This window comes from Porites lutea, chromosome 12, assembly GCF_958299795.1.
Source record: "Porites lutea chromosome 12, jaPorLute2.1, whole genome shotgun sequence".
Lineage (NCBI taxonomy): Eukaryota > Metazoa > Cnidaria > Anthozoa > Scleractinia > Poritidae > Porites > Porites lutea.
The window spans coordinates 17,131,844-17,156,989 of record NC_133212.1 but is presented as its reverse complement, the minus strand read 5'-3'; the positions used below and the strand labels follow the sequence as shown (position 1 = coordinate 17,156,989).

General features: G+C 38.6%; 2 protein-coding genes and 1 pseudogene across 2 annotated transcripts; 1 reads left to right on the top strand and 2 right to left on the bottom strand.

The window, feature by feature from the left end:
* Positions 1-25,146, bottom strand: part of LOC140953589 (lactadherin-like) — a 69,524-nt pseudogene that overhangs the window by 26,127 nt on the left and 18,251 nt on the right.
* LOC140921770 (uncharacterized) lies at positions 6,505-20,640 on the top strand. The gene is made up of 4 exons (XM_073371771.1): positions 6,505-6,587; positions 16,889-17,029; positions 18,265-18,408; positions 20,540-20,640. Exons 1-4 carry the CDS (start codon positions 6,509-6,511, stop codon positions 20,638-20,640), a joined length of 465 nt encoding a protein of 154 aa, XP_073227872.1. The 5' UTR covers positions 6,505-6,508.
* LOC140953590 (ryncolin-1-like) lies at positions 20,600-23,816 on the bottom strand. The gene is made up of 3 exons (XM_073403004.1): positions 23,494-23,816; positions 22,416-22,802; positions 20,600-21,004 (listed from the first exon to the last, which is right to left on the bottom strand). Exons 1-3 carry the CDS (start codon positions 23,729-23,731, stop codon positions 20,739-20,741), a joined length of 891 nt encoding a protein of 296 aa, XP_073259105.1. The 5' UTR covers positions 23,732-23,816; the 3' UTR covers positions 20,600-20,738.

Here is a 25,146-nt window from a genome sequence, read left to right as displayed (position 1 = left end):
AGATTCAGTAAAAATTTGGATCAAGGGAAAGGAAATCTACAGTTCAAGTTAGAGGGGAATTCGAGTTATCGAGGTTCTACTGTATTTATAGTGTAAAAAGGAGTCGGTATAAGGCGTAAACGACTTCTTTCGCATGTCAAAATGCTGCTTATTCCAATACGTGTTTTTCTCTGGCAAGTCGATTATGCTCTTGAAGTTTCTATGTTCTGACTGAGAAAATGTGGCATTACTAGCCGCCTGTTTCACTCTGAGAGGTCATAACACGCTTCTTGATTTTCTGCGGTTTTTGTTTCTAGGGAAGATTATTTGCATGGAATAGCATTTTCTGTGACCTCTCTTGACCCGTAAAGCTCTTTATTGCGGTTAAACATACATACATACATACATACATTTTATTTTATTGTGTTTTGAGGGAAAAGTACAATAACATGCCCTCAGGTAGCTAAGCTAATGTAGGCGGGTCATGTTTACAGCAAATAAATACAACTAAATACAGCTAAAAATAAGAAGAGAATTAAAGAAACTAAAATTGACAACAACGACTAGAGACTAAATAAGGCTTTAAGGCTCTTTCATTTTCTCCAAAGTTCCTCAGGATCTAAATAACTAGGCTATTTTCTTTAGTACGTGAATGTGATAAACTCCAGCTTGTTTTTACTCAAGATAATGTGCGTCTGGACTGGAGCACGTAGTTCCTCCCTTGGCAATAGCATTTAAAATCATGTGAAATAGCTTTACAGTCCGGGCACCCAACGACGGTTTCCTTCTAGCTAAATACACTTGAAATCACTTTTAAGCGGGCTATTTAAAGTAGTTTTAGATCTCTAGAAATTCATTCCAGGCGGCGCTATGAAATTGTGTCTGTTCGGTCATCCTAGGGGAACTTGAGTCTTTCCGAAATTATAATGCATCAGTCGATTCCAACTGCGCCCAGTCCCCCCTGGGCTACCGCGAGGCATTTGCCCGCATTTTCTTCCCTGGGGTAGGGCATTTGCAAATTTTGCGCTGCCTAGGGGCCGGGTATTGGCCAACCCGGGGGCTATTCCCGAGCTTTTTGTCAAAACGTTTGGCAAAGGACCATTGCAAAATCAGTAAGTTAAAACAAAACACGTTGAGACGACTTACGAAGTTTAGCCCATATTTGAGGAAAAACAAGAACGCTCTTAGTAGTGTGAATCTCGCTTGCTTGAAAATAAGTTTTGTTGTCAAAGGCGCCGGTGCTGTTATACTACTTTTTCGTTTGGAATACAAAATGAGTGTCTGATATGTCATAATGCAACTACTCAAAAAGTAAAAATCGCAAGGAGAGACAGGCAACTCATCTTAGCTTCAAACCGGTCTGAAAAATTTGAAAACCTTCTACATATTGATATTGCCTCTTTCAGGGATTTTACACTCAAAAAATTGAACGATGATCCTTATCAGAATCAGGAGCCCATGACTCTGTCAGCATAAATCCATATAGCTTCTTTGTAGCGGACCAAGATACGGTTCGGTACAGTATAGGTTCAGCACATGAAAAATGTGTAACTTTAGCAGAACGTTATACAACAGATCAGACAGTTAATTCAGTTCGTGCGTATTTCTGCTGAATTTGTTGCCCGTTTTATAAGATATCAAAATCGCGTGAAGGTAATTACATTTTCCATAGCTACTTAGTATCTGCTTTTAATATCTCCGTACAGTCTCAGAGTACAATGTTTAGAGCTGTACGCAGCATGCGTTTTATCGCAGTATCAGTGGGATAAAGCGTTTCATTTTGCAGGGAAATTTCACGTTCTCTTCAAAACAATCAATGACTCTGTCAGCCTTGGAGTAGTTTACTTAAATTTAGTGTTCAGTACAGCGAACGGGGTTATGTTCTGTGAAATATATCTACAGTCTGTGGCCCACATCACCACGATCCACGATTTATTTATTTATTTTATTTTTAAGTTTTTTTTTTAAGTGATCCTCGATCCCCGATTCTCCATTACAGATCCTCGATCCTAATTTTCCAGTAAACCTCGAAGTTTTACTCATTAAGATTATTCTTTTTTTTTTTTTCCACCACTGAAGAGATCACTTGTTCCAAAGTAATCAACGCTTTCAAGCGATAGAATTCGTGGACCGACCAGTTCCGGAAAAGCTCGATATGGGATTTCTATGTTCTGCAAGCGGGGTTGCAAGTAGGGTGCATGATAGTACAAAGTACGGTATAAACACATCCGTGGCACATATGTAACGTTAGGGTGGATTTCCACTGTCGCGTTTTTGGCTCCGCACATTAACGCACATAAATTTTAATTACGTAAGTAAAATAGAGGCAAGATATAAAGTGTTGAGATTAAATGTGAAGTTGAGCGAGTTTCCACTTTTACGCTTACGTGCGACCTTTCTGGGTCATACATTGCCTCTGTTTTATTTGCTAACGTAAATTTTACGCACGAAAGAACTTTACATTTACGAAAAATTCATGTAATAAATGTGCGAAGAGGATGGCTGTGATGGGAGTTTGGAAGCCACAATCTGGAGAAATTGTCCATTCATTTGGTCAGGGAAAGTGTACATTTGACTGTCAGTCAGCCTGGAATTTCAAAAACTATAGCTCTGGCAACCATGTCCCAAAAAGCTCATGCATTTTGAGAATTGAGAAACTGATCACCTTCAACATGACTTGTATGTGGACATTTCATACAAATTCACTTTTGCTAATTGGGTATTTGTTTTTTATGCATGTACACAAATAACTATGAACAACTGCATACATGATTAGGTACTTTTTACAGGGATTCAGTGCCAATAAAGGCCTGCAGATTCAATAATCATGAGTCATGATCACTTTAATAATTCGCATGAACTGCATCCTTAATGACATTGTTGCATGTAATTTTTATTTTCGTGATTATGTTAAAATATGCACTTTACTGTTACAGACAATAGTTGTCAAGTTTGATTATGTACTAAAACAAGTGCAAACACGTTCATTGCTGTAGTTCACTTAACAATAAATATTTCTTTTCTACATATACAATTACCAGCATTTACGTATTGTTTTCACTGAAGCATCACCTCCTACCATTTCATCCACTCACTACTACTGACACAGTTCACAAATAATTATTACACTGAATATTATCGATGGCATGGGTTATATTAGCTATTCCTTTTGACTATAATCAGACATGTAGGAGGGTCAAATGAGGAGAACAAGGGACTCGTGCAACATTGGCTACCCTTCTTTAACAACAGCAACCCCATTTAAATCCCAGAAGATCCTTTTTAAGGCCAGAGAACTGAGTTCAAATTTACTCCAACCAAAAGGGGATTAAGTAGATCTCACCTTCCAATATTATATAGAGCCATTTAATGTTTATGAGTTCTTTGAGAGTTGAATTGACGCTTTCGCGGCGTAACTCAGTGACGGGTGTTTCTGTTGGTTCCGGCCGCCATGTTTGGTGCCCATCCAACACGGTGTCTCCATACAAAGCTCTGTAAATTCAGGTGAATCGTATTCCTCGAATATCTCGCATGTGAAATAAAGCACTGACCTGAATCTTGGCGAGCACCTTTGCATATTTACCTCCTTTCATTTCCTGGATTCTGGACACAGTTGGCCGTCAGCGGTTTTGATTTTCATTTATTTTTGATGGCATAGGAATGAACACCAGCTGAGTTATGTTTATGTTCCTAGAATAAAAACAACAATTAGGCTATAAATGCCCCTGATTGGGAAGAGTTGGAACTCCTCTTCTTAATTAAGCTCCCTATACTTGCACAGTAACCTTCCCTGTGATACGCTAAAAATATGGTTGGAGAAAAAAACTGATTAGTTGTTGAATGCTGTGGAAAAGCTTGGCACAGCAAGCAAGCCTCTTCGATCGTTAATTCGGGCCCAATTTCCCATTGATCCGCTGGTAGTTCGAACTTTTAACTTTTAACTATTAAGCGTCCCAACAAGTTCGGTAAAATTTTCGTATAACCCCATACATTAATTATATGATACATCTATTATTCAAAGAAAAGAAAAGTTAGAACTTATTCTTGAACGAAATACGATGCTTCTAACCAAACAAGCACCAAACGGCGGTCCATTACCATTTCAAATTAAGGAATACGCGAATTGAGGCACAAGCAAAAAAATTTAATTCTTACCAGTTTGCAATTCCGTAAAAATTATCAATGTCCATTACGTCTCCTTCCAGTTAGATATAGCGACACTTTACTCGCGTAATTCTTTCCTCTTGTGTAGCTTGTTAACTGCAAAATTTCTTTCATTTGGACAGCCGTATTGCGAAGGCAAGTAGACGCTTAAACTGTTTACTTCAGTTGCAAAATAGCCATTTGCATAAATATTTATGCCGAGCAGTTGTTATATTTTTTTGCTTTTGTTTAACTTTTCTCGGTCATCACGTTTTAAAAAGAAAACTACATTGTTTAGCGATCCCATGAGAAGAATTCTCCGGAGACGTTTTTAAAGCTGATTTATCACTGGTTAAAAATTCATCACGCGCAGTGATGAATAACTGCTCGTGTTTCTATGAACGTAACTCTAACCATGAAAAAAAATTAATGTAATGAAAGTCAACCATAAATGCACATGTATGTGGATGTAATAATGATAATAATAATGATGACAATAATGATAATAATGATAATAATGATAATTATGATAATGAAAATGATAATAATACAATGCACATAGTACAGGTCTCACGCGAACGTTTGAAATAGCAATTCAATTTCAAAGTACGTATTTAAACTACTATTTGTCAACAGACCTTGGTTTCAAATCGTAGACATTGGTATGCAACCAGGTTATAATAAATGTCATGTTCTTTCTTTTTTCAAATTTATATTCCTTTTATCATGATCACTTAAAAAGGAAAACAGAAACATCCAGATCAAAATTATTACAGTTTTAAGTCACTCATTTCACGGCAAAAAATGTTTACAAAATTTTCAATCGGGGTAATTTTGCACACACCCTTTTTAAAAATATTATAAATACATCCTTTTACTTCACGGTAAACATCATTTCCGTCTTAAAGACAATTAGAATTAGCACCCTCCCCGTACAGCAGGGGACTGCTACTCCCGTGGCGTGGGTACTGCCTATAATGTCGTATACAGGGAGGATCCAGCCGAAAGGGATACCTTTTTCAGGCTTCATCTATATAAAAGGGTAAGTATTTGACTAGTTGAAGTTAGTGAAAGGGTAGGGAAATCTGTTATTGTGCTCTGTGAAAGGACCTTAACCAACGTAGCATGTTATGGCTGTTCAAAAGACAAGAAATGGTTCTTATTTAGTGATTTATGATGTTGAAAAGACGGCGCATTTACAGCAGTTAAAAATGATGAAAATTTCTTAACTTATGCGTGAAATGCGTACCATTTGTTAATAAAAGGTATACAACAGGGCTATAATTTTTCTGTCAAAAATAGTATATATAAAAGAGTGACTGTGGGGTTGGACTTAGCAACGGAGCTGCCCGGTATAAAAGTTTGTTGTTTTATTCCCACCCCCTCCCCCCCGGGCTACTGTTAAGCTTATCAAGCAACGTAAAGTCTAATACCTGGTTTTTTGTATCAGCCGAAAAATCTTAACACAATTCTGTTGCAGTAGTCCTTTTGTCATTCTTCTATATTACGATTATACACCTCTATTGGGTTCCATTTAGGACCACCCTGAGGCTAATTATATTTTGTCAGTAAACAGCCTTTTTTGTGTCGGAACAGGCAACAAGTACTTCCTAGTTATGCTTGAGACGATACAAAATTTAGTTATAAGTTACCCTGCCTTAAGGCTTGTTTTGATTTAACATTTTGTTACATTAGCAAGGTGTATACAGAATACCGTCGATCCTGTTAGAGCCGCCTCTTGACCTAAGAGTTGTAACTAGGGTTGGTTCGTTTATTACACTAGTATAAAATATGAAATTTGTACATGACCTCAGGTTGTGGTATGGCTTGTCACCATTAATTTCTATTGTCGGAAACTTTGATACTACATTGATATATCCCGGCTAGTCGATTATGTGCCTTTGGGCGACCCTATTTTTAACCGCGCAATACAGACCTAATGATCGACTGTCAGGAAGCCATCATTCTAGTGTCGCGCGCATCGCTTTGATTGGCTTCTGGGAAGTCTTAAAAAGAATTATTAAAGGTCCTTAAACAGGTGCGTGATTCTTTCAATACAGCAACTAATTGAGGCAAGACTGAAAAGATATTGTTATTACTGGGGGTGAAGAAATAAATCCCGCATTTTTGGTACGTATTTCAAGTATTATTCAACAGTTTTCGTTTGATTTTACACATTAGATGTCCTTCCTTACTTTGACTCGTTGTCTTGCTATTTTTCATACTGATATACTAATAAATTATATAATGTGTAAAAAATATATTCTTTTTTTAGGGTGAAGTTTATTGAGAACTTAAGCGAAGAAAAGCTAAGCTAAATTTGTAGCTTAATTTAAGAAAATCGTTTCACTGGTCGGACGGTTTTTGTTTTTAACAGGCTAACAAGATGGCAGGAAAATTACCATTCCTCTTATTGCTTTTTGTTGTCGTCACTGTGATGAAGGTGGCAACTTACAAAAACAAAGGTAAAACATTTTTCCATCTTCTTTATCGCTTAAAAGTGCAGCTACAACGGGATACCGTTATTTTTTAAATCTCCCCAGAAAATTAAAAATTGGCTGAAAATAAATCGGGATGAGTCTGGGGAAGGAAATCTGATTTGGTTTTAAATATATTAACTGACCAGTTCAATTATAACTGCATGAGGGCCTCACGATTCTACTGTTACTTTTTGCAAATGCTTGACGGAGTCACATGCCGTCATTGTAATTCACATTTAATGCCTTGAGAACCATGGTTGCAATTCGGAAGAAGAGGAATGTAACCTGTTAAAATATAATTGCACTCAACGTCTAAGAAATATTATATTTTTTTAAAAAGGAATGATATTGACTTTGAGCACTTAGTTCGAGGTAAACATATTTATTATATATGTACTGAGATTTACCCACTGAAAAGGCGCGAAATAAATTTGGTTCACAAGCTGGTCTAAGAACCCGATAGCCAATCAAATGGCGCGTATTGCTTTTTCCACGTGTGAGGAAAACGATACGTCCAATCAGGTGCTGCGTATCATGTTTTTTGACATGTGAGCCTTAACAAGCTGATTTTCATTCAGCTGGCAGCATTTCACTTTGTTAAAAAAATCTTTCGCAAGTGTTGAAGCTTAAAAACATGAACGAGAAAAGGTTTGTTGATCACGATACTTCAGTCGAGGATTACGTGGAAAGTCTCGAAAACAGGAATACGAAAGAGAAAACGAAACGAGATGTGAAATTGCTGGAAACGTTTTTGAGAAACGAAAAGAACGACGAGCGAGAAGTGCAAGACATAGAGCCCGCAGAATTAAACAAGCACCTTGCGGAGTTTATTCGTTCTGTGAGACGTAAAGACGGCGAGGATTATGAGCCTTCAAGTTTAAGATGCCTTGTTTCAAGTATTGAAAGACATTTGAAGAAAAATAATTATACTAAGAGCATCATTAACGATAAAGAATTTGAATTGTTTAGAAAGTGTTTACAGGCTAAACAAAAAGAGCTGAAGAAAGCAGGCCGAGGAAACAAGGACAAAGCTGCTGTGGCTATCACGGACGAGGAAGTCGATATACTTTACGAAAACAATTTGCTTGGAGTTTCCTCTGCTGAATCATTGTTGAATACTGTTTGGCTGAACAACACCATTCATTTTGGAATGCGTGGTTGTCAAGAACATAGGGATTTGTGCTGGGGAGATGTAAAGCTTTGTAAGGACGCACAAGGTAACGAATATCTAGTTTACAATGAAAGACAGACAAAAACAAGGTCTGGAGTAGACGCCTCAAACGTTCGAAAAGTTTCCCCGAAAATGTTTTCAAATGGTGATGAACGAGATCCTGTCGTGGCGTTCAAAATTTACCGTGAAAAGCGACCGGAAAACATGATGGCTGACGATGCGCCATTCTATGAAAGACAGACAAAAACAAGGTCTGGAGTAGACGCCTCAAACGTTCGAAAAGTTTCCCCGAAAATGTTTTCAAATGGTGATGAACGAGATCCTGTCGTGGCGTTCAAAATTTACCGTGAAAAGCGACCGGAAAACATGATGGCTGACGATGCGCCATTCTACTTGGGAATAAACCACACGAAAACAGACGGCTCCAAAAAACACTGGTTCAAGTCGGCACCTATGGGTGTAAATAAATTAAACACTTTGATGAAAACAATGGCTTCAAAAGCAAACATCAACAGCGAGCGACTCACCAACCATAGTGCTCGTAAACACATGATTGAAAAACTTAATGACAGTGAAATTCCGCCAACGCATATAATGCAGCTAAGTGGGCATAAGAACGTGCAAAGCATAACAAACTATAGTAGCTTGAACCTAAATCAACAAAAAAACATATCGGGCATCTTAAGCCGAGCATCGTCTCAAACACAAGTAACTACTGCGACTAACGAAACTGCTGCTGCGAGCACTTGCACTAGTAAAACCCCGATGAGTTTTTTTGATGGAGCAGTAATAAGTGGAGGACAATTTACGATTTCCATTACTGCGCTTACTACCTCGCCGACTATTCAAACCAGGAGTTCCGTTACCGAAACCGGCATACTGTATTTCGTGGACTGGACTGGACTGGACTGGACTGGACTTGTAAAACGCGGACTCAGGATAGGCTCCTGCGGACGTCTTTTTTTTCTAGATTTTTTCCGCGTTTGTAAATCGGAGAAAACTGAACGGTGAACAGACTTTTACAAAAACTAATTTACGTTTAGAAATTCTGTTCATTTATTTTTAGGCTGTTTTATTCCGACGGTTTAGCGATCGTAATGACCCCTGTTTGACCTTTTAGCTACAAAAGGGGTTTATATGCGCCAGTTACAGACAATTTAAAAAGTTTTGGCGGCGAAGAAATTTATTTGTCACCAGTTCATAATCGTAATTGTGTTTTATCGAATCTTTAAGCAGCCAGTTGACTAATAATAATAATAATAATAATAATAATAATAATAATAATAATAATTTTTATAGTTTTATTTTCGGATCGCTTGCTTTCTGTCACGCAACATGTCCAATGAGTACCTTGTTCCCTTCAATACGTTTATAAACATTCTGATAAAGGAACAATTCGCAGCAAAAAGTACAAAACCTTAATTTTTCTAGGTTCAAAACTAGATGCCCCGGAGTAAAATTGTATTAAGCTAAACGTACGTGACGGTCACTTATTTTGCCTAGTCATGGTTTCAACGTCCCAGAATCATCCCATCTCATCTATAATTATCCTTGTCAACAATATGAACGCCAGCACGTCAAAGAAAACACACCGCCCACGTACCCTCAGCGTCAAAAGCCTACACCAGGAATCTTAGTTTTCGCCAAACTTGCGTTTCTGGACCGCAAGGTTACACGATGTTATGGCTGTGGCTACTCCTTGAAGCCAGACGGAACCATACCCGATCCGCCTGATGACCTTGTGCTAACTACAAGACTTCACCGACAATATTACAAGGCAGGTCAGCAACAAACGTCACCAGATATTTCAAATGTGTACTACCATGTCAAACCATTCTGCATCAGGGTGACCTTTCCTTCCTTCGAGCCAAATTTATGCCGAATACTAGCCGATCTCCAACCGTTTCTTCTCCAAGAACACAAACAGATGATCGTACAAAGGCTTGCTGTAAGGTTCTAGTTGGACTGTGGTCTGTTACGATCATGTTACCTTATCATGTCCCGACTATTTGAAAGCATCAGACATTGAAAACTAAGACTTTTTTATTGTTATTGACGACGTCGAACTGTAGAATCTGGGATTGTTACTTTACAATAATATATGATACAGATTACAATGACGCTAAATTCGATTATGAATCTTATTTGTAGATTTATTTGTATTTTATACATTAATGTTAAGAGTTATGATACCTCTTATTTTCACTTTAGAAGTTTTTTGAATAGTAGATGATCGTGTTAATAACGCCAACATTTTTTTTTTGCGTTTTACTAGTCCGCGTTTTACCAGTCCGCGTTTTACCAGTCCGCGTTTTACTAGTCCAGTCCAGTCCAGTCCAGTCCACGAAATACAGTATGCCACCGAAACCACCGAAAAAAGGTGGAAGAGAATCCGAATTGAGGAGTCCGACTCGGATTAAGTTTGGAAATAATATTTTAACATTATTTGCTGGCTGTAATGTTAAATTTCTGACAGAAATTCAAGCTCATGTTATAATCCTTGCATGAGTTTTTAACTTGAATTCTTGAAACAGAGTTTTGTCTTGGTCTGTCATTAAAGACGATAAACAAGAATCTAAATCTCAGTATATATATAATAAACACAATACCACATGGAAAGTGCTTTGTACGGTATTTACGCACTCGTTATTTTTGTATCAGAAATCGAACGAGTGAGCGCAGCGAACGAGTTCGATTTCTGATACGTCAACAACTCGTGCGTAAATACCGTACGCCGACACTTTCCATGAAGTATTCTCTATATAATCAATTTTGTTAACTTTTCAAGTATGACAAAAGAGTATTAATCTGAGGCAAAATGTATGAACTGTAATTAAAGTTTACTGAAAATAGTTCATTCATTTCAGATGGCAATTAAGCAATAGAAAACGTTTTCCGTGTTTGCAAGGCCTGATATAAACACGAGAGGGGTTGGGAGAATTCGAGACAGTTATGCAAACCCGAGACGAAGTCGAGGGTTTGCATAACTGTCGAGAATTCATCCAACGCCTCGAGTGTTTACATCAGGCTATGCAAACACAGGAAAAACGTTTCCTATTGCTTTTATAAAATAACTTTCCCGAAACAAAACGCAAAACACTGATTAAAAGAGAAATTCTTACCAGTCGCAAAGTCTTGTCCACGAAGTCTTGCACGCGTAATCATTTCTTGTTTTCCAAAAAGATGCTTTCCAAAATGCGGACTTTTCTCGCTTGAAATGTCAGCTTACGAAAAAAAATTGACGCACTTTCTTTGTAACGATTTTCCAAGTTTCAACCGACGAAGGAATGGGTAAATAAAGTAAACTTGTCGAGTTTTGAACTCGAAAACTTTTTCAAATTCCTGCTTGCGTTATTAGCGCTCGAAAAGCAAAACATCTTGACGCTACACCCATGTTTACATACTCTCATGCAAACACTCCTCTCGACGAATCAGAGTACCCGTACTATTTTAGTTATTTTGTAAAAGATGGTGTTCCACAATCAGTGACAAAAATAGTTGACACACTGTAGCAGTTGTTAAAACGCACGCTTTTATCAACAATTTCATCTATTTATCATACAATTCTTTTAAACAGAATTCGATGGTTAGTTGCTTCTTGAAGCATTTTATTATACTTAAGATTCGATTCTAACGGTTCTCTCTCTTGATATGACGTTCAAAAACATCGAAACATCGCGGGTTTCCTTCTGTTCATGCTGAAAAGTACCCGTGGCTGCTTTATGAGTAAGATGTAAATTTCATGCATTTCGCGTTTGTGCACAAGCTTAGAAGTCTAACAAAATGGCTGAAGAGGGGGTCCAGTGCAGAATTTTCAGAATTGTACGTTCCTTTGTCATACAGCTGGTCTTCAAGAATGCTAAATGGCACTTTTAAAAGAAGGCGGAGGATCTAAACGATCCATGAACTCAAATTTAAGAGATATCCTGTGAAATTTATTCAGATTTTCCCAGACGCACTCTTTTCTTGGTGAAGCTAAAATTATTTGTTCGAGCTTAGCTTTTCCTGTGTACATGTTATAACTTTGTGCAGAAAAAAAGGCAAATCTCTAAATTGTCTACGTGTTATTTTTTAATGTACGAGGGTGTAAATGCAAATGTAAAAGATTCATTTTATATGAATAACTATATAAGTGTGAATAATTAGGTAAAGGTAAACGAAACTAGCCTATATTTATTAGTTGCATTATCTGATGTATCACCATGTATACATGTTGTGGTTTCATTTTATCGTTTGTTCAAATTTTCTTTCAGTTTTTTTGTGGTATGGTAATGCATTAAAAGGTCATAAAACAAAGAAAAAAGTGTACTGCAACATATACTTACAGCCTTTTTATCGGACTAAGGTTAGCATTAAAACATAATAATGGTACACAATGAGCTACCGATGACCGTACTATTTTTTTTTTAAAGAAGAGGACGGTCATTAATCATAAACTTTCTTCTTAGTTGCCTTGCAATTATCGTAAACGGATATTAAAAAAACTTAATAAGGCACTTTAACGGGCGTGAAGATGAAAAACATTGGCATTTTGTCCTTGCTGACATTTAAGTAATGCCAGGAGAGACCTCCTGAACTCTGGAATTCTGATTGCGTAAACGATGGGATTAACAATCGAGTTCATGACAAATAGAACCTTTAAAGAATAATTCAAACGAAATGATTCCTCGGGAGAAAGGCGGGACATCCAGCTGCTAGCGCTAGAATGAATAAAAATAGCAATAGCGACATGTGGTAACCACATTAGCAAGGAAACGATAGTCATTACGAATAATGTTGCGGTCAGCTTTCTTTGTCTGCTTGCTGCACCATGGTGCTGAGGATACGCTGCACACGAAAATTTAACAGCAATGGAGGAGTAAGAAACACAGATAACAATTAGACACAAACAACACCATGATTGCCATACGTAAATATGGTACGACCATTTTCCCCCATATTCTGCAAGTAATGCAGAGGCAGTTGATATTATTGCAGCTAAAACCCAGACACCAGCAATTGTTACCCCGTAGACCCACTTTTTGACGACACGATACCTAAAGGGACAAATTGTTGCATACATTCGATCTAATGAAATTGCTGCAATGTTTGTTAGAGAAGTCAGAGTTGGCCAATAGATGAGAAATTCAGCTGTACGTACCAGATGCAGGGACAGGTTCATTCTCATAATGTCGCAGATGAAGTCTAGGCCAGCAAATAGATAAAAGTTAGAAAATCCTCCGACAAACATATCAACTACGGTCAGGTTTATAACTAGGTACATGGCACGAGTGCGAAGACTGCCGTTTTTTATAAAAAGTACGATTGTTAGGATGTTCACTGTTACTATAGCAGCAGACACTGTGAGGAATACAGCAAGCCAGGTGATGCATTCGGATGAAGAAAGTGTCATGGTTTCTTTTCTTTTCGCCTCACACTTTTAAATCCTGTTTTCTTGCTGTTGCTTGTCTACCTTTAGAAATAATAATAATAAAAAAAAGCAAACAAAAAACGAACAAAAAAACGAAACAAAAAAACAATTGGTTAATATAGTTAGAAAAGAATAGTGAGAAGGTGAACATAGAAGGTTGACGTCAGTTTCTAAAAGATCGGTTATGGGCCGGAGATACATTAACAACAATTCCTCGTAAAAACACTCACCTTAACTTAAAGTTTTCCACTGACAGATGCCGTCACAAAAGCGAAGTGAAAAGCTTTGCAGTCAACTTTGGAAGAAAATCAGAAATAAGGAGACATTATAAGGATGAAATGGTTGACTGGTTGACTGTAGAAGAAAATACCGCGCGAGGGAAAGTAAGATGAAATGGTTGACTAAAAGCTGAGGGCAATAAATATTTTATTTTTAGCTGAGTATTTTACTGATTAACGTCGGCTCTCGGTCACCTGAGTATCCGAATAAATTTTTGAACGAGCAAAAACAAACAAGGAACCTCCTGTCGTTTACGAAACTCGTGCACGTTTTTTTAATTTGCTCGGATCCAAACAGGAGTGCACAGGTAAAAAATTAGTGTCCATTGATGTAGTAGTTTCATGAAAATGACGACAATTTAACCCTTCAAAGACCATTCAACTCTAAAAAAATAATATCGCGAAAAAACGCGTTGATCTGCCAATCGGAAAAAAATTAACACTTAACGATTTCAAGGATTGAAGTAAGAGAGTAGATCTGACTTTAAAATGCCTGACAGGCTCGACAATGAATTTTATTCAACATGGAGAAAAATTTGTTTCAACAGGAAATTTAGGGTTGAATATTTAAATTAACGGCAAATTTAAATTCATGAGATAATGAGAACTTGCTTGCCTTAGCCCTATATATCTTTTCAAAGGTTATTATTAATAAATACGTCTTGACGTTGAGCAGCGAATGGTCAAAGAATTTTCATAGCTAAAGTAAAAAAGAAAAAAAAAACAATCATGCTGATTTTCCTTATGTGATTTTCGCATCAAGGACTTGGGATAAATATCAGTTCCTAAAGATAAATATGTCTGTCTTTTTTTTACTTAAAAATTTAAGAAAAATAACGTTTCACTGCATGCATGGTACCATTTTGTTTTGCTGTTTTTCTTGTTTATATAACTGACCTTTCAAAAAATGATGTGCTGGATTTCTCCACTGATGAAGCAAAAAAAAAATATATTTGGAAAATATCAGTTAGCCTTGTAAAAGACGTCTGCGTTGGTTGTTATATTTACTACGCAGAACAATAAAATTCCCTAGATTTATTTAAGCAATAAAGCACACTTTGTATAGGTTTAGCTGTGTGATAACCGAGCACGCGGGATGTTAGGAGAACACGAGAATGAAGCTTGTAAATCACGAACCGAAGGAAAGTGATTTTCCATCTTTTCTAGTGTTCTACCAACATCTTAAGCACGGGTTATTACGACGGTAAACTCATAGAAAGTATGGTTTATTGATTTTCTCAACTAACTTTGAGTAAAAGGGATTCTTATAGGCAGAAAATGTGGTTTTAATACCGTGATCAAGTCGTGTGTTCTCTCTAAGATCATCATAAGTTAATCATAATGAATACGTTGATGGTTTGTTTAATTTAGAAGATTGAACATCAAATTGTACGCAGGTGTGTTTTGTTGGGTCGCTCAGCAAGTTTACGTTCAAGAACGGAACTATCAGCGATTTTTTTTTCAATATTTATCCAGGAGCATCCGATTTAGCAGAGTCAGTTTTAATGTAGCGGGGGGGGGGGGTACTTTAGCACTTTTTGGGTGGGGATGTGCTGCTGGAACCCTGGAACCCTTAGTCTATACCAGAGCTAGTTCAAGTGAATTTTGCAACCCTATACGAGACTAAACTCCCCAAATCCCCCCTATCCTAGAGTAGCTGTTTTCCAGAAACAACTGAGGTCACTAGCACAGTCCAGCCAAAACAAAACCGATTTGATTTTTTTTATATTCTTGAGTGACAATTCCCGGTTTCCCTAGTCTAGACTAAAATCATCAGCCAATTGATAAGTTTAAATGGAAAATGATACCCTCTTCTAGACCAAAACTCTCTGATTTATGTACCCTAAGAGATCGACCTTCAACAAGACAGACGGCACGTCTGTTTATAAAGATAATATGTGCTCCCAACCCCAAAATTGTCCCAGACAGACGAACAGTTGTCGAACAATAGCAAGTCTATAGCATTGTAGTAAAATCCAACTATTAGTATATATGCGTGCCTTCTGATTGGTAGAGCTACTACTAGGCTATATGTTATAGCCCACTAGTGGCGAAAAGCGCGGGCTTTTTGGCGGCAAAAAAGGATTTAAGTCTAGCTTTAACTACCTAAATTTTTTTTTTGTTCTCGATATTTTTTACCAACTAGTTGGATTTTACTCAAAAAATTATTGCTCTCGCCCTCATGGCCTCTGAGTCAATAGCCCATTCAGCCTTCGGCCTCATGGGCTATTGATTCAGAGCCCATTCGGGTTCGAGGAATAATTGATAAATAGAGCATTAGACAATTAGATTTGGGAAGAACCTTGCGTGCTCGACGCAGAATACCTAGTCTAGACGAGATCTTATTGCCAATATACTCTACATCCTTCCAGGAAAGGATGTGGTCTAGGAGGACCCTAAGATACCCTATCTAAGCGTGTATAACTGATACATGTGTCTATCACTTGATCTTCAGCCGCTGCGGTCCTCTGATGAGTACCAACAAGTATAATCTTAGTTTTTTCAAGATAAGTATTCGATAATTTGCGTGAAGCCAGCTAAGGACATTAGTTAAGCTACTAGGGTCATAATTAAATCACCTGCACACCAGCTGTTTTTGGAAAATATTGCACTAAGAAGTGAGCTTACCTCAAATAATTGCCTTGCCCATCAATTTTACTTGGGCGGGGCGCTAAGTAAAGGTTAGGCGACGGCCAAATCAGCTTCAATTCAAAGTTGCAAAATACGAGCAGGTTTCAATATCCAAATATGTATCCTAATATTTATTGAGGTAAAAGGAGCGATAGGAGAAATGAAACAAAGAACATGGCCGGGACCGGAATACTCGGGGTCTTAAAATGACTTAAGAATAAGACACTCGGCTTTTTCCCGTAAAAGGCTGCATAAATGACTATGGTTTATTTAAACTCGGTAAATAATCAGGGAGTTTAAAAAGGTACCGCGAGGTAAAAAGGATAAAAGGCCGACTAAAAATGCTTACCTGGTTTGCATGATTGCTGTGCGGAAAACCGAAAATAAGAAAGCTAACCGGCTAGACGTTCACGTGACTTGGATGATCACGTAGAATGTACGGTGCTGTCTCCCTCTGGTACGTTATGATAAAAAGGGTCTGTAACACACTGGGGACCCATGGCAAACTGTGTGAGTGCTTGCTCATTTCAACTTATGGAATGTATTGGAATATAGAGAGGTTGGCAAGTCGCCATTTACACATCGTTCATAATACACCTTGTTTGCCCTTCAAAATTTCGCATGAGCTTTGGTTTTAATTACAGTAATCCGAAGAGAAATTGAGGACAATTCTTACGCAAATATTTGGGGGTGGGGGACAAGGTTTTATCATGGAAGTTGTGCAAATGGTAAATATCCTGAAATACTGTTATGAAAGTTCTAAAACACAATTCTTTTTGTTTTGTTTTATTTTTAGAAGGCAGTTGCGACCTGAGTGGTGGTGATCGATTTGAATGCGGTTGGCTTGGAATTGATAAAGCTACCTGTCTCAGGAGAGGGTGTTGCTGGAACAGCAGCGAACCTGACACTACCTTCTGTTTTGTAAAGAAATACCAAGGTAAGTAAAAATAGTTATAAAATAAATCCCTATTTGAAATCATTGTTATTGATCATTGGGATCAATTTAGGTTTCTGGAAAAATGCCCACCTACCCCTCCCCTAAGCCAACATTAACGCTTAATTCTCGCTTATTTCGAAATGTTGGCTTAGGGGAGGGGTAGGTGAGCAGTTTCCCAGAAACCTAAATTCATGATCCGATCATTGTAAATGACACAGGGACCCAAGGGCTTCAGAGCTGTTGATAGGCGTTGCAGTTTCCTTATGAAAACTCAGGCCTCGATGTGACGGATCCAGGGGAGGGCCCCCCTTATTTTAAGACCACACTAAGGCGCGAAGGAAAATATTTTTTGGAAACGGCTCTCCCCCCCCCCCCCCCCCCCCTTATCTCATGTTCTGGATGACCGGGCCTCCCCTTATCTGACGGTCTGGATCTGCCCACTGCTCGGTAATGTTCAAACGTCGGATAGCGCTTTCCAAGGGATAAATCACTATCCAGTGGATAAGTATTGGGGAAAACCGAATTGTGTTATCCACTGGATAGAGATTTATCTGGTGGGTAGCGTTATCCCCGGTACCCGTTTCTCAAGTCCCGGTGCGGGTTTTTGGGCCCTAAGGCAAACTTTAAAATCAAATCCTGTGGAATAGTAGCATAGTTCCAAACCAGTCAATTTTGTTTTGTTGTAATAACTTCATTAATCCAAAAACTACTAAAACGATAATGTAAACATTACAAGCCCAAAACGGCTCTTCGGGCCTGAAAAATTAAGGGAAGTTACTAGCCCCTGGGGTCTAATGGACTAAAAGTCTCGGATTTCAAATATTAGCTTATCTTTGTAACTTCCGAGAAAGCAAGTTTTGGGTTTCTTTTTTAAAACGTCTGTGACGGAAGACAGAGAACAGAAAGAAGAGAATTTTATTATCTGGGGCCCGCTTTGCTGTCTTCTCGGGGACTAGCAACATTGCCGTTTGGCAAAAATTTCGCGTCTTCCCGGCTTATTTGACTAAATGGCGGGCTTATTTAGATGCGGTTCCAAAGATCTCTTCTCCCTGAACAAGCTGGGTGTCATAAATACCTGTGATGTGATCGTTTAAACTGATGACGTAGCAAGTATGAGGGGCAAGATTCCGCACGTGTGTTAGGAGCGAATGGGTTAATACAGCTACAGGTCTAAGAAATATGTAATACATGACATGGAAGAGTTGTACTGAGTTCTAATGTATTTCCATTTACAGTCATTCCAGACGGACTTTGCCCTATTGCACCTTCAGAACGAGAGGAATGTGGATATTTTGGGATTAAAAAGCTCGAGTGTTTGGGAAGGTCTTGCTTCTGGGACGAATCAGTGAAGAACACTAAATGGTGTTACAAACAACCAAGTAAGTAATAAATTGCATTGAATAACAAAGAAAAAAGCGAAAAAAAAAAAAAAAAAAAAGGAGGAAGACAAAGCAGGGCTAAGAAGAAAGATTAGGAGGAATACTAGAAGAATAAGAAGAAGGAGAAGGAGGAGGAGGAGTAAAAATAAGAAAAGAAAGAGGAAAAGTAGGAGGAGGAGGAGAAGAAGGAGAAGAAGAAGAAGAAGAAGGGGGAGGAGAAAGATAGAACGAAAAAATTAACGAGATGAAGAAGGAGGGGAGGAAGCCCGGGTGGGAGTGGGGATGCACTCCCTTGAACTTTGGATAGGAATGTGCTGCCCAGGGTCTGACTCTTTGCAAGGATGAGACGAACGAAAACTGACCTTTGTTTAAAGCCCAAACCTGAAAATGAGACCCAATTCAACGGAAAATTATCCCTTTAAACCCTAACATCAAAATTCAAATTCTCATTTGTTACCCCCACCGCAGTTTTCAATAGAAGCAGTGGGGAGAATTTGTTGAAGTATCAATTTGATTCATCTTGTGTGATCATGTCCTTAATTCTCATGACCACTCTGTTTTATAAAGCAGTGATATTATATGGAGAAATTTGACGCTGATCACTCTCTCGGGAACACAAAGCCAACAAGGGCAAAAATGATACCCTAATTAAGGATGGAGACCATCAAGAGCCGTGTTCCATAGGGTGGCACACACCTAAAATTGCAGGCAAGGCTGATCGTACAGCTAAGGGTAGATAATTTACAAATTTCAGTTTTCAGAGAAAACTAGTCTCCATTAGGGGCTAAAAACGCTAAGATATCTAGCCCATATATGGGAGTACCCCCCCCCCCCCTGGGGTGCATAGAGGTGGGGAAGGACGAGGAAAAGGAGAAGGATGAAGAAAAGGAGAAGGGGAAGGGAAGGAAGAGAGGGGCAAAGGATGACGGGAAAGGATGAGGAGAAAGGGATGGAGAAAGAGAAAGAAAGAAGGAGCAGGAGCAGCAGGAGGAGGAGTTTAGCTTGTCTTCAAGTTCTCGCATTTGTGTACTTATTTGTAGAATCCCAATTTCTCTAAATTTCTCATAATTTAGACCAAACCTTACTTCTCCTTGCCGCTGCAAACAGTTGCACTGTAATTTTTACCCCGATTTTGCAAACCTAAACCTTGACTAATTTGCTTTCCCCAAAGCGGTCCTTTTTTTTTCGAAAACAACAACAACAGCAAGGAATTGGATTTCGGCTTCATTTTCACGCCCTATATTGGTCGTCTTGCCTTCCAACATTGAACACCCTTAAAAAGAGCGATGAGTTTTGAGAAAGCGCGAAATCAATTTCCAAGAGGCGTTTTCGCCGCCGTCATGGTCATCGTTGCTTAAGCAAGGTATATTAATGGCGGCGTCTCACTCTTCGTCTTTGTTTCTTAAGAGGAACCAGCTGTGCTTTGCTAGATCTACCATGGCTTAACTGGAACCTGCAAATATGTTTGTGAACCAGGTGACAAGAAGGCGTACGGAAAAGGAGAGTGCAGGGGACGTATCTGCTGCTACAAGGGGAACTAGTATTAAGAATCAAGAAGCAAAATAGACACTTTCACAGTTTTTCTCAAATTTTGACCAGTAAATGAATAACCATCTACACCGCGCTGGTAAGAGCGCCTTAAAATTAAGAAGCTAACTAAGTCTAAAGGTGATACCTCTAAAGGCAGCGAAGGTAAAGCTCCGCAAAGTCGCACAATTTTACAGACGCTTGTACGGTGGAGAAAACGAACTTGTTTCCCCTCCACCACCACCACTAACACCATACCAACGTCTATAAAATTCTGCGACTTGGCGGAGTTATATCTTTGCTAGTTTCAACAAATACATTTCACACTTAGCAATTTTATGTTATTCCTCCCTAACTTTTTAAATTTTTTTTTCTCTGAAGTAAGTAGAAAAAGGTTAAAGTTACCGAGCCCTTTTTACAGTGGTATAGAGTCACCCTGTCATGCGCTGACCACAGTAAGATGTGCAATTCTATTACTTAATTAACTCGCAAAAAGATGAAGTGATCTTGCGTCATTTCAGTCAATTTTGCTAGAAACGTGGAGGCAGTCACCTCTTCAATTTTTCCTTTACGCTTCAATTCTTTACCAATTTTTTCCCCACAGTCCAATACTGTTTACTAATTGATTTACTTAACGAAACTAACAAATCAGATAACTACTGGGAGCGAGCAGTGAATTTCAGCCAGTTAGGACCATTGAGATGATGATGCTTAAGCCGCCGATTAAAGTTAAAGTTGCCTTTTCGTGGCATGAACCTCAATGCGGTGAATGAGATAATGCTGATACGTGGTATTTATCTGGCTTAAAACGTTTGTGGCCTGATCTTCATTTCTGCTCTTTTTGCCGAGTACTTGTATCCTTTCCACGCAAACCAGTTGACACCGTCTGCATATGAAGAGTGTTGTCCGTGAAGGTACAAGCCGTTCAGATTGGAACTGTGACAACCGCCATACCACCAGCCACCTTTATGGTTGACAGCACAGTTCACAGTTTTATGTCTGTCATTGTCCTGATCTTTGGTTGTAAATGGTAAACCGCGGTGACCCGATAGAGAATCTCCAGCAGTTCCTTCCAGCAAAATCAGATAATGAGTTTCTTGTCAAACATTTAATCGTTATCCAGTAAATTATATTTATTATTTAATTCATATTTAATGGTTATTAAGTATTATTATTCATTCTAAACGTTTCCCCGATACTGATTGGCTAAAAGCACACGCATAATTCACCATAACCAGTTGCTGATGACCAAATGTGGAAGAGGAAATGATGTCAAAAATGCAGCGTTTTACGGGTTAATGCACCGTTAACCGAGAAGACCTGAGGACGAGGTTGAGTTGTTTTGGTAGTGGAAACAAAAATGGCGGACATTTCACTCATTTCAAGAGTAAGAACTAGGCAAAATAATAGCTAAAAACATGGCAAGAACAGCAAGAAGACAACTCGAAGGGCGACATCTGCTATTTGGAGAATATTTATGCTGAGCTGAACAACCCTAAACGTGCACTATCGAAGATGAACTTAAGATCGATGGATCGATGTAGGTAAGCATGTTTTAGCTATGTTTTTAAACTAGGAATTATTTTGAATGAACAATAAAACAATTATTGAATTCGGCTTTCGTATCACATGAAGAATTATGGAGATCTCGGAGAGCGTTATCCGTCGAAGCCGTACACCCTCCTTGATTTCTATAATTCTTCATAAGATACTCAACCTCATTCATTAATTGTTAAATTATTTTATCAGGTAATGGTTTTATGAAAAAAGGGTAATTTCTCATGCAATTATAAAGGTTACCGTAGTTTTTATTTCTTGCGGTAATGGTCAACTTGATAACCATTAGCTTTGACAGTTCTCGGCGCACATTCATCTGTTTTTTAAAATTGCCTATTGCTTTTTCTTCAACCCTTTAAGCCCCAATAGTGACCAGCATCCAATTTCTCCCAACACTGCCTGATCAAACAAACAGGTCTTTTGAATTAATGAAACAATCGCCAAAGATGAAATGTTGTGATGTTAGAGCAAATTCTCAAGCAGTACCATAAGAAATGTATAAAGAACAGTGTGGAGAATTAAGATGCGTGTTGATGTGGGGGCTTAAAGGATTAAGTATATTATGTAGGCCTCTTTCACTTAAAATTAAAAACTGTTCCTTTTCGCCATGATGCTCGTTCGTTTCTAATAATTTTGACACCTTTTCCTTTTTTCTGTTCGTCGTTTTTGCGCGCCATTACTCACTTCGAAAAGGAAAATTGAAGCTTTCCCTACCAACCCCTTCTTGTGAATGCTGTTCCGCTGTCCCTTAGCCACCTGCAGCAAACAATAAAGCACCAAACCTAACTTTAAGTGAAGGGGTGGGGGAAAGGGGTCAGGTTGTTTTGCTCTCCGAAATATGCCCCCATTTAACCACACTGCCTCAGCACTGTTGTCACCGATTGTAGGCAGAAAGGAACATTTAACCTCAAAATTAGACTTACCTGAGTACGTTCCAAGACTTAGCTTGTACTTAGTCCTCTCACTGGTGACTGCAAACATATCGTATTCAGCGTAGACAGCTTTGCCTGTAGTATCTTCCAGGTCTACTCGAAGTCTGTTTCCTGTTTTCGTCAACCTGTTTATCTTGTCTAGTCCCAGCCAAAGCTCGCCATTCAAGTTACCGAAGCCAACTTTGTAGTCTGTCCAACCGCGATAGAAATCAACCGAGCCATCAAATCGCTTTTGGAGCACAATCCACCCGCCGCCAGCTGTTGTTTGGTCACAAAATACATCAAACGGACCTGAACCATCGGGGTCAATTGTGTAAACACCGTTTGCACGTTCACCGGATTTGTACAGTTCAGCGCAGTTTTTGTGGTGACGAAAACCTGCCAAATGTCATTCAAAGATCCTATTACACGATGAAACGTTAAGTGGGGCCAGTACAGCTAAACAAATTCTTGAATTCCAAATTCCTGTTCTTGAACAGTCGAAAAGACTTGTTTTACTGTGCCAAAAATCATAAGTTCTTAAATCCCGTATAAACCCAATCACCATCCACATGCAACTGTCTCCCGACTGTATTGGCCTCCATATATTTCCTTATGGAATGAGTAAAGACAATTTTTTAAGAGATACAACATTTTATTTTTGCATTTGTTAAATTCTTATACCTTTTCTCTCTATTATGTGTATATCGATATTAGTCATTCACAAGCGTACACACGAATAAAACCTTGGCTATACTAGTACGCGGTTAAAAGAGGATTTCGCTAAATACAGAAGAGTTTAGGAGCCACACACAAAGTGGCCGCTCATAATGGGTCCGCTTTAGACTGATACAGGTTTCCCTTTAGGTACTCTGTGCTGCGTTTGCCAATCAGAATACAGGACTAACTGAACAAGACTACCATTCCAACCTGGTTTTTAAGTTACACGGTCCAAGGCTTGTTAATTAATGCCATCGTACTCATTTTTCAATTAAATCTCTACTCTCTTACAGGGTAGCTCTTCCTTTTCTGCCGCTCACGCGTTACCAAAAGAATTGAAAAAGAAAGTCACATGACTAACAGCACTAACCTTTACCGTTGTTTTCTTTCTGTGTTAAATTTTTTAGCTTGTTTTGAATGTCGTCTAGTTTCCTATTCATCTCGATGATCATATCCTCAACCTTTTTATTTGAACCTGCAGCGTACAAGTTGTTGTTGATGTTACATGGAATCGCTTTGGAATCCAACTGCTTTTGTTTCTGTGGAGTCACTGTTTCCATCACATGCGGCATCAAAACGATTGACAGGATTAACGTTAAAAGCATCATTTCTGTAGAACATTTGGCTTCTCAAACAGATGGAATAAAATAAACGGAGTAATGAAGATCTACAGATTTTGCAACTTAAACATGCTGAGATAATTGCTAAATAAGGAGGATTATAGCATTTACCTTGACCCAAACGTAATCTTAAGTCACGTTTTTAATCCAGGATCCGTGCAAAGAATCACTATTAATGAGACCGTGGGGGGCACACCAAACGTCCGTTTCCCAATACATCAGAAGTGCCTCAAATGGTTTTCTCTATGCCTTAGACACCTGTTTGGTTAATTTGTAGCTGCTCATCCGAAAGTTTCAGCTTTCTTGGTGGATCCGGTCGAAAGTTCGGGACTTAGTGTAAAGGAATTAGTTTTATCTTCATACCAAAATTTTAGGGAACCTTTTTTAAAACAATAATTGCAATATCTTGGAAATAAAATATCTGGAAAAAAAACCGACCCCGCAAAAGATAAATCGCAGGTAAGTTAAAAGAAAAACTCGACGAGTACCAAAGGCTGTCATCAAGAAAGTTTTAGTCTTTCGGCGAGCTTTACAAATTTAATTGTTACCCTGTCCAATTTCGGGGAACACCATCCAGCGAGGAAAGGTGGTTGTAACAACCTAATTTGTTCAGTAACCTTGTGTTGAATGTACTCGTGACTTGTTTCACAGCTCCGTAGTCCACCCGAAGCCATGTATATAAGGGTAACAAGGCTCCAAGACGGCTGGACCAACTGCACCAGGAAATGAAGTCAAGCATTCTCAGGACCAAACACTGTAGACAGTTTGGAAGAAGCTTCTAAAATAAGTCGCTGAATTTGGAATGTAGGCCACTCTCGCGTATCTTCATCTCTTGCGGATGCCTGCAAGTTCCTCCGGGATAGAAAAAACATAGTGACTGTAACGTATACCTGAAAATTGCAATCTATTGAAGATGCTTCTATATCAGCTGAAGTTCCTATGTTCGGTGGCAAAAGTCAGAGATTGCCCTCATTCACAGTCAGTCAGTTATGTCTGTATCGTCACAGATAGCATCATATAGGATCTATTAATATGAAGGTTGATAACTTTAGCACGAAGTCTAGTCTCCTGTCCTTTAAACAAAGAGTGGTACTGACAGTAATGTGCCAGCTAAAAGGATAGAAGTTGTCAGGTTTAAAATAGGCTTTTTGAATCGACTTCTTAGTTCGTAAATTGCGTCAGGTTTGATTTTAGATGGCCACTGTCGGCCGCCTTAGTCTATGGAATGAGAGATTCCGGAAATTGACCTTTGTGGTTTTTACAATTCTCGGAAAAGATGGTTCATTAACATGTCATCGGCGACCAACCGGAGGCGAGATGCAGAAATTGTTTTTGGGCTTACCTTGAGCGACAATTATTACTATTATTTTTATGGACAAGAGAAAATTTTTTTACATAGCACA

What these genes read in the sequence shown, in the direction of transcription:
- LOC140921770 (XM_073371771.1), top strand. Translation starts at nt 6,509, where the DNA reads ATGGCAGGAAAATTACCATTCCTCTTATTGCTTTTTGTTGTCGTCACT. An exon ending in TTTTGTAAAGAAATACCAAG is followed by an intron (nt 17,030 to 18,264) that starts GTAAGTAAAAAT and finishes TTCCATTTACAG; the next exon opens with TCATTCCAGACGGACTTTGC. An exon ending in ATGGTGTTACAAACAACCAA is followed by an intron (nt 18,409 to 20,539) that starts GTAAGTAATAAA and finishes TTTTCCCCACAG; the next exon opens with TCCAATACTGTTTACTAATT.
- LOC140953590 (XM_073403004.1), bottom strand. Translation starts at nt 23,731, where the DNA reads ATGATGCTTTTAACGTTAATCCTGTCAATCGTTTTGATGCCGCATGTG. An exon ending in GAAAGAAAACAACGGTAAAG is followed by an intron (nt 22,803 to 23,493) that starts GTTAGTGCTGTT and finishes GACATTTGGCAG; the next exon opens with GTTTTCGTCACCACAAAAAC. An exon ending in AAGTCTTGGAACGTACTCAG is followed by an intron (nt 21,005 to 22,415) that starts GTAAGTCTAATT and finishes TTTTGCTGGAAG; the next exon opens with GAACTGCTGGAGATTCTCTA.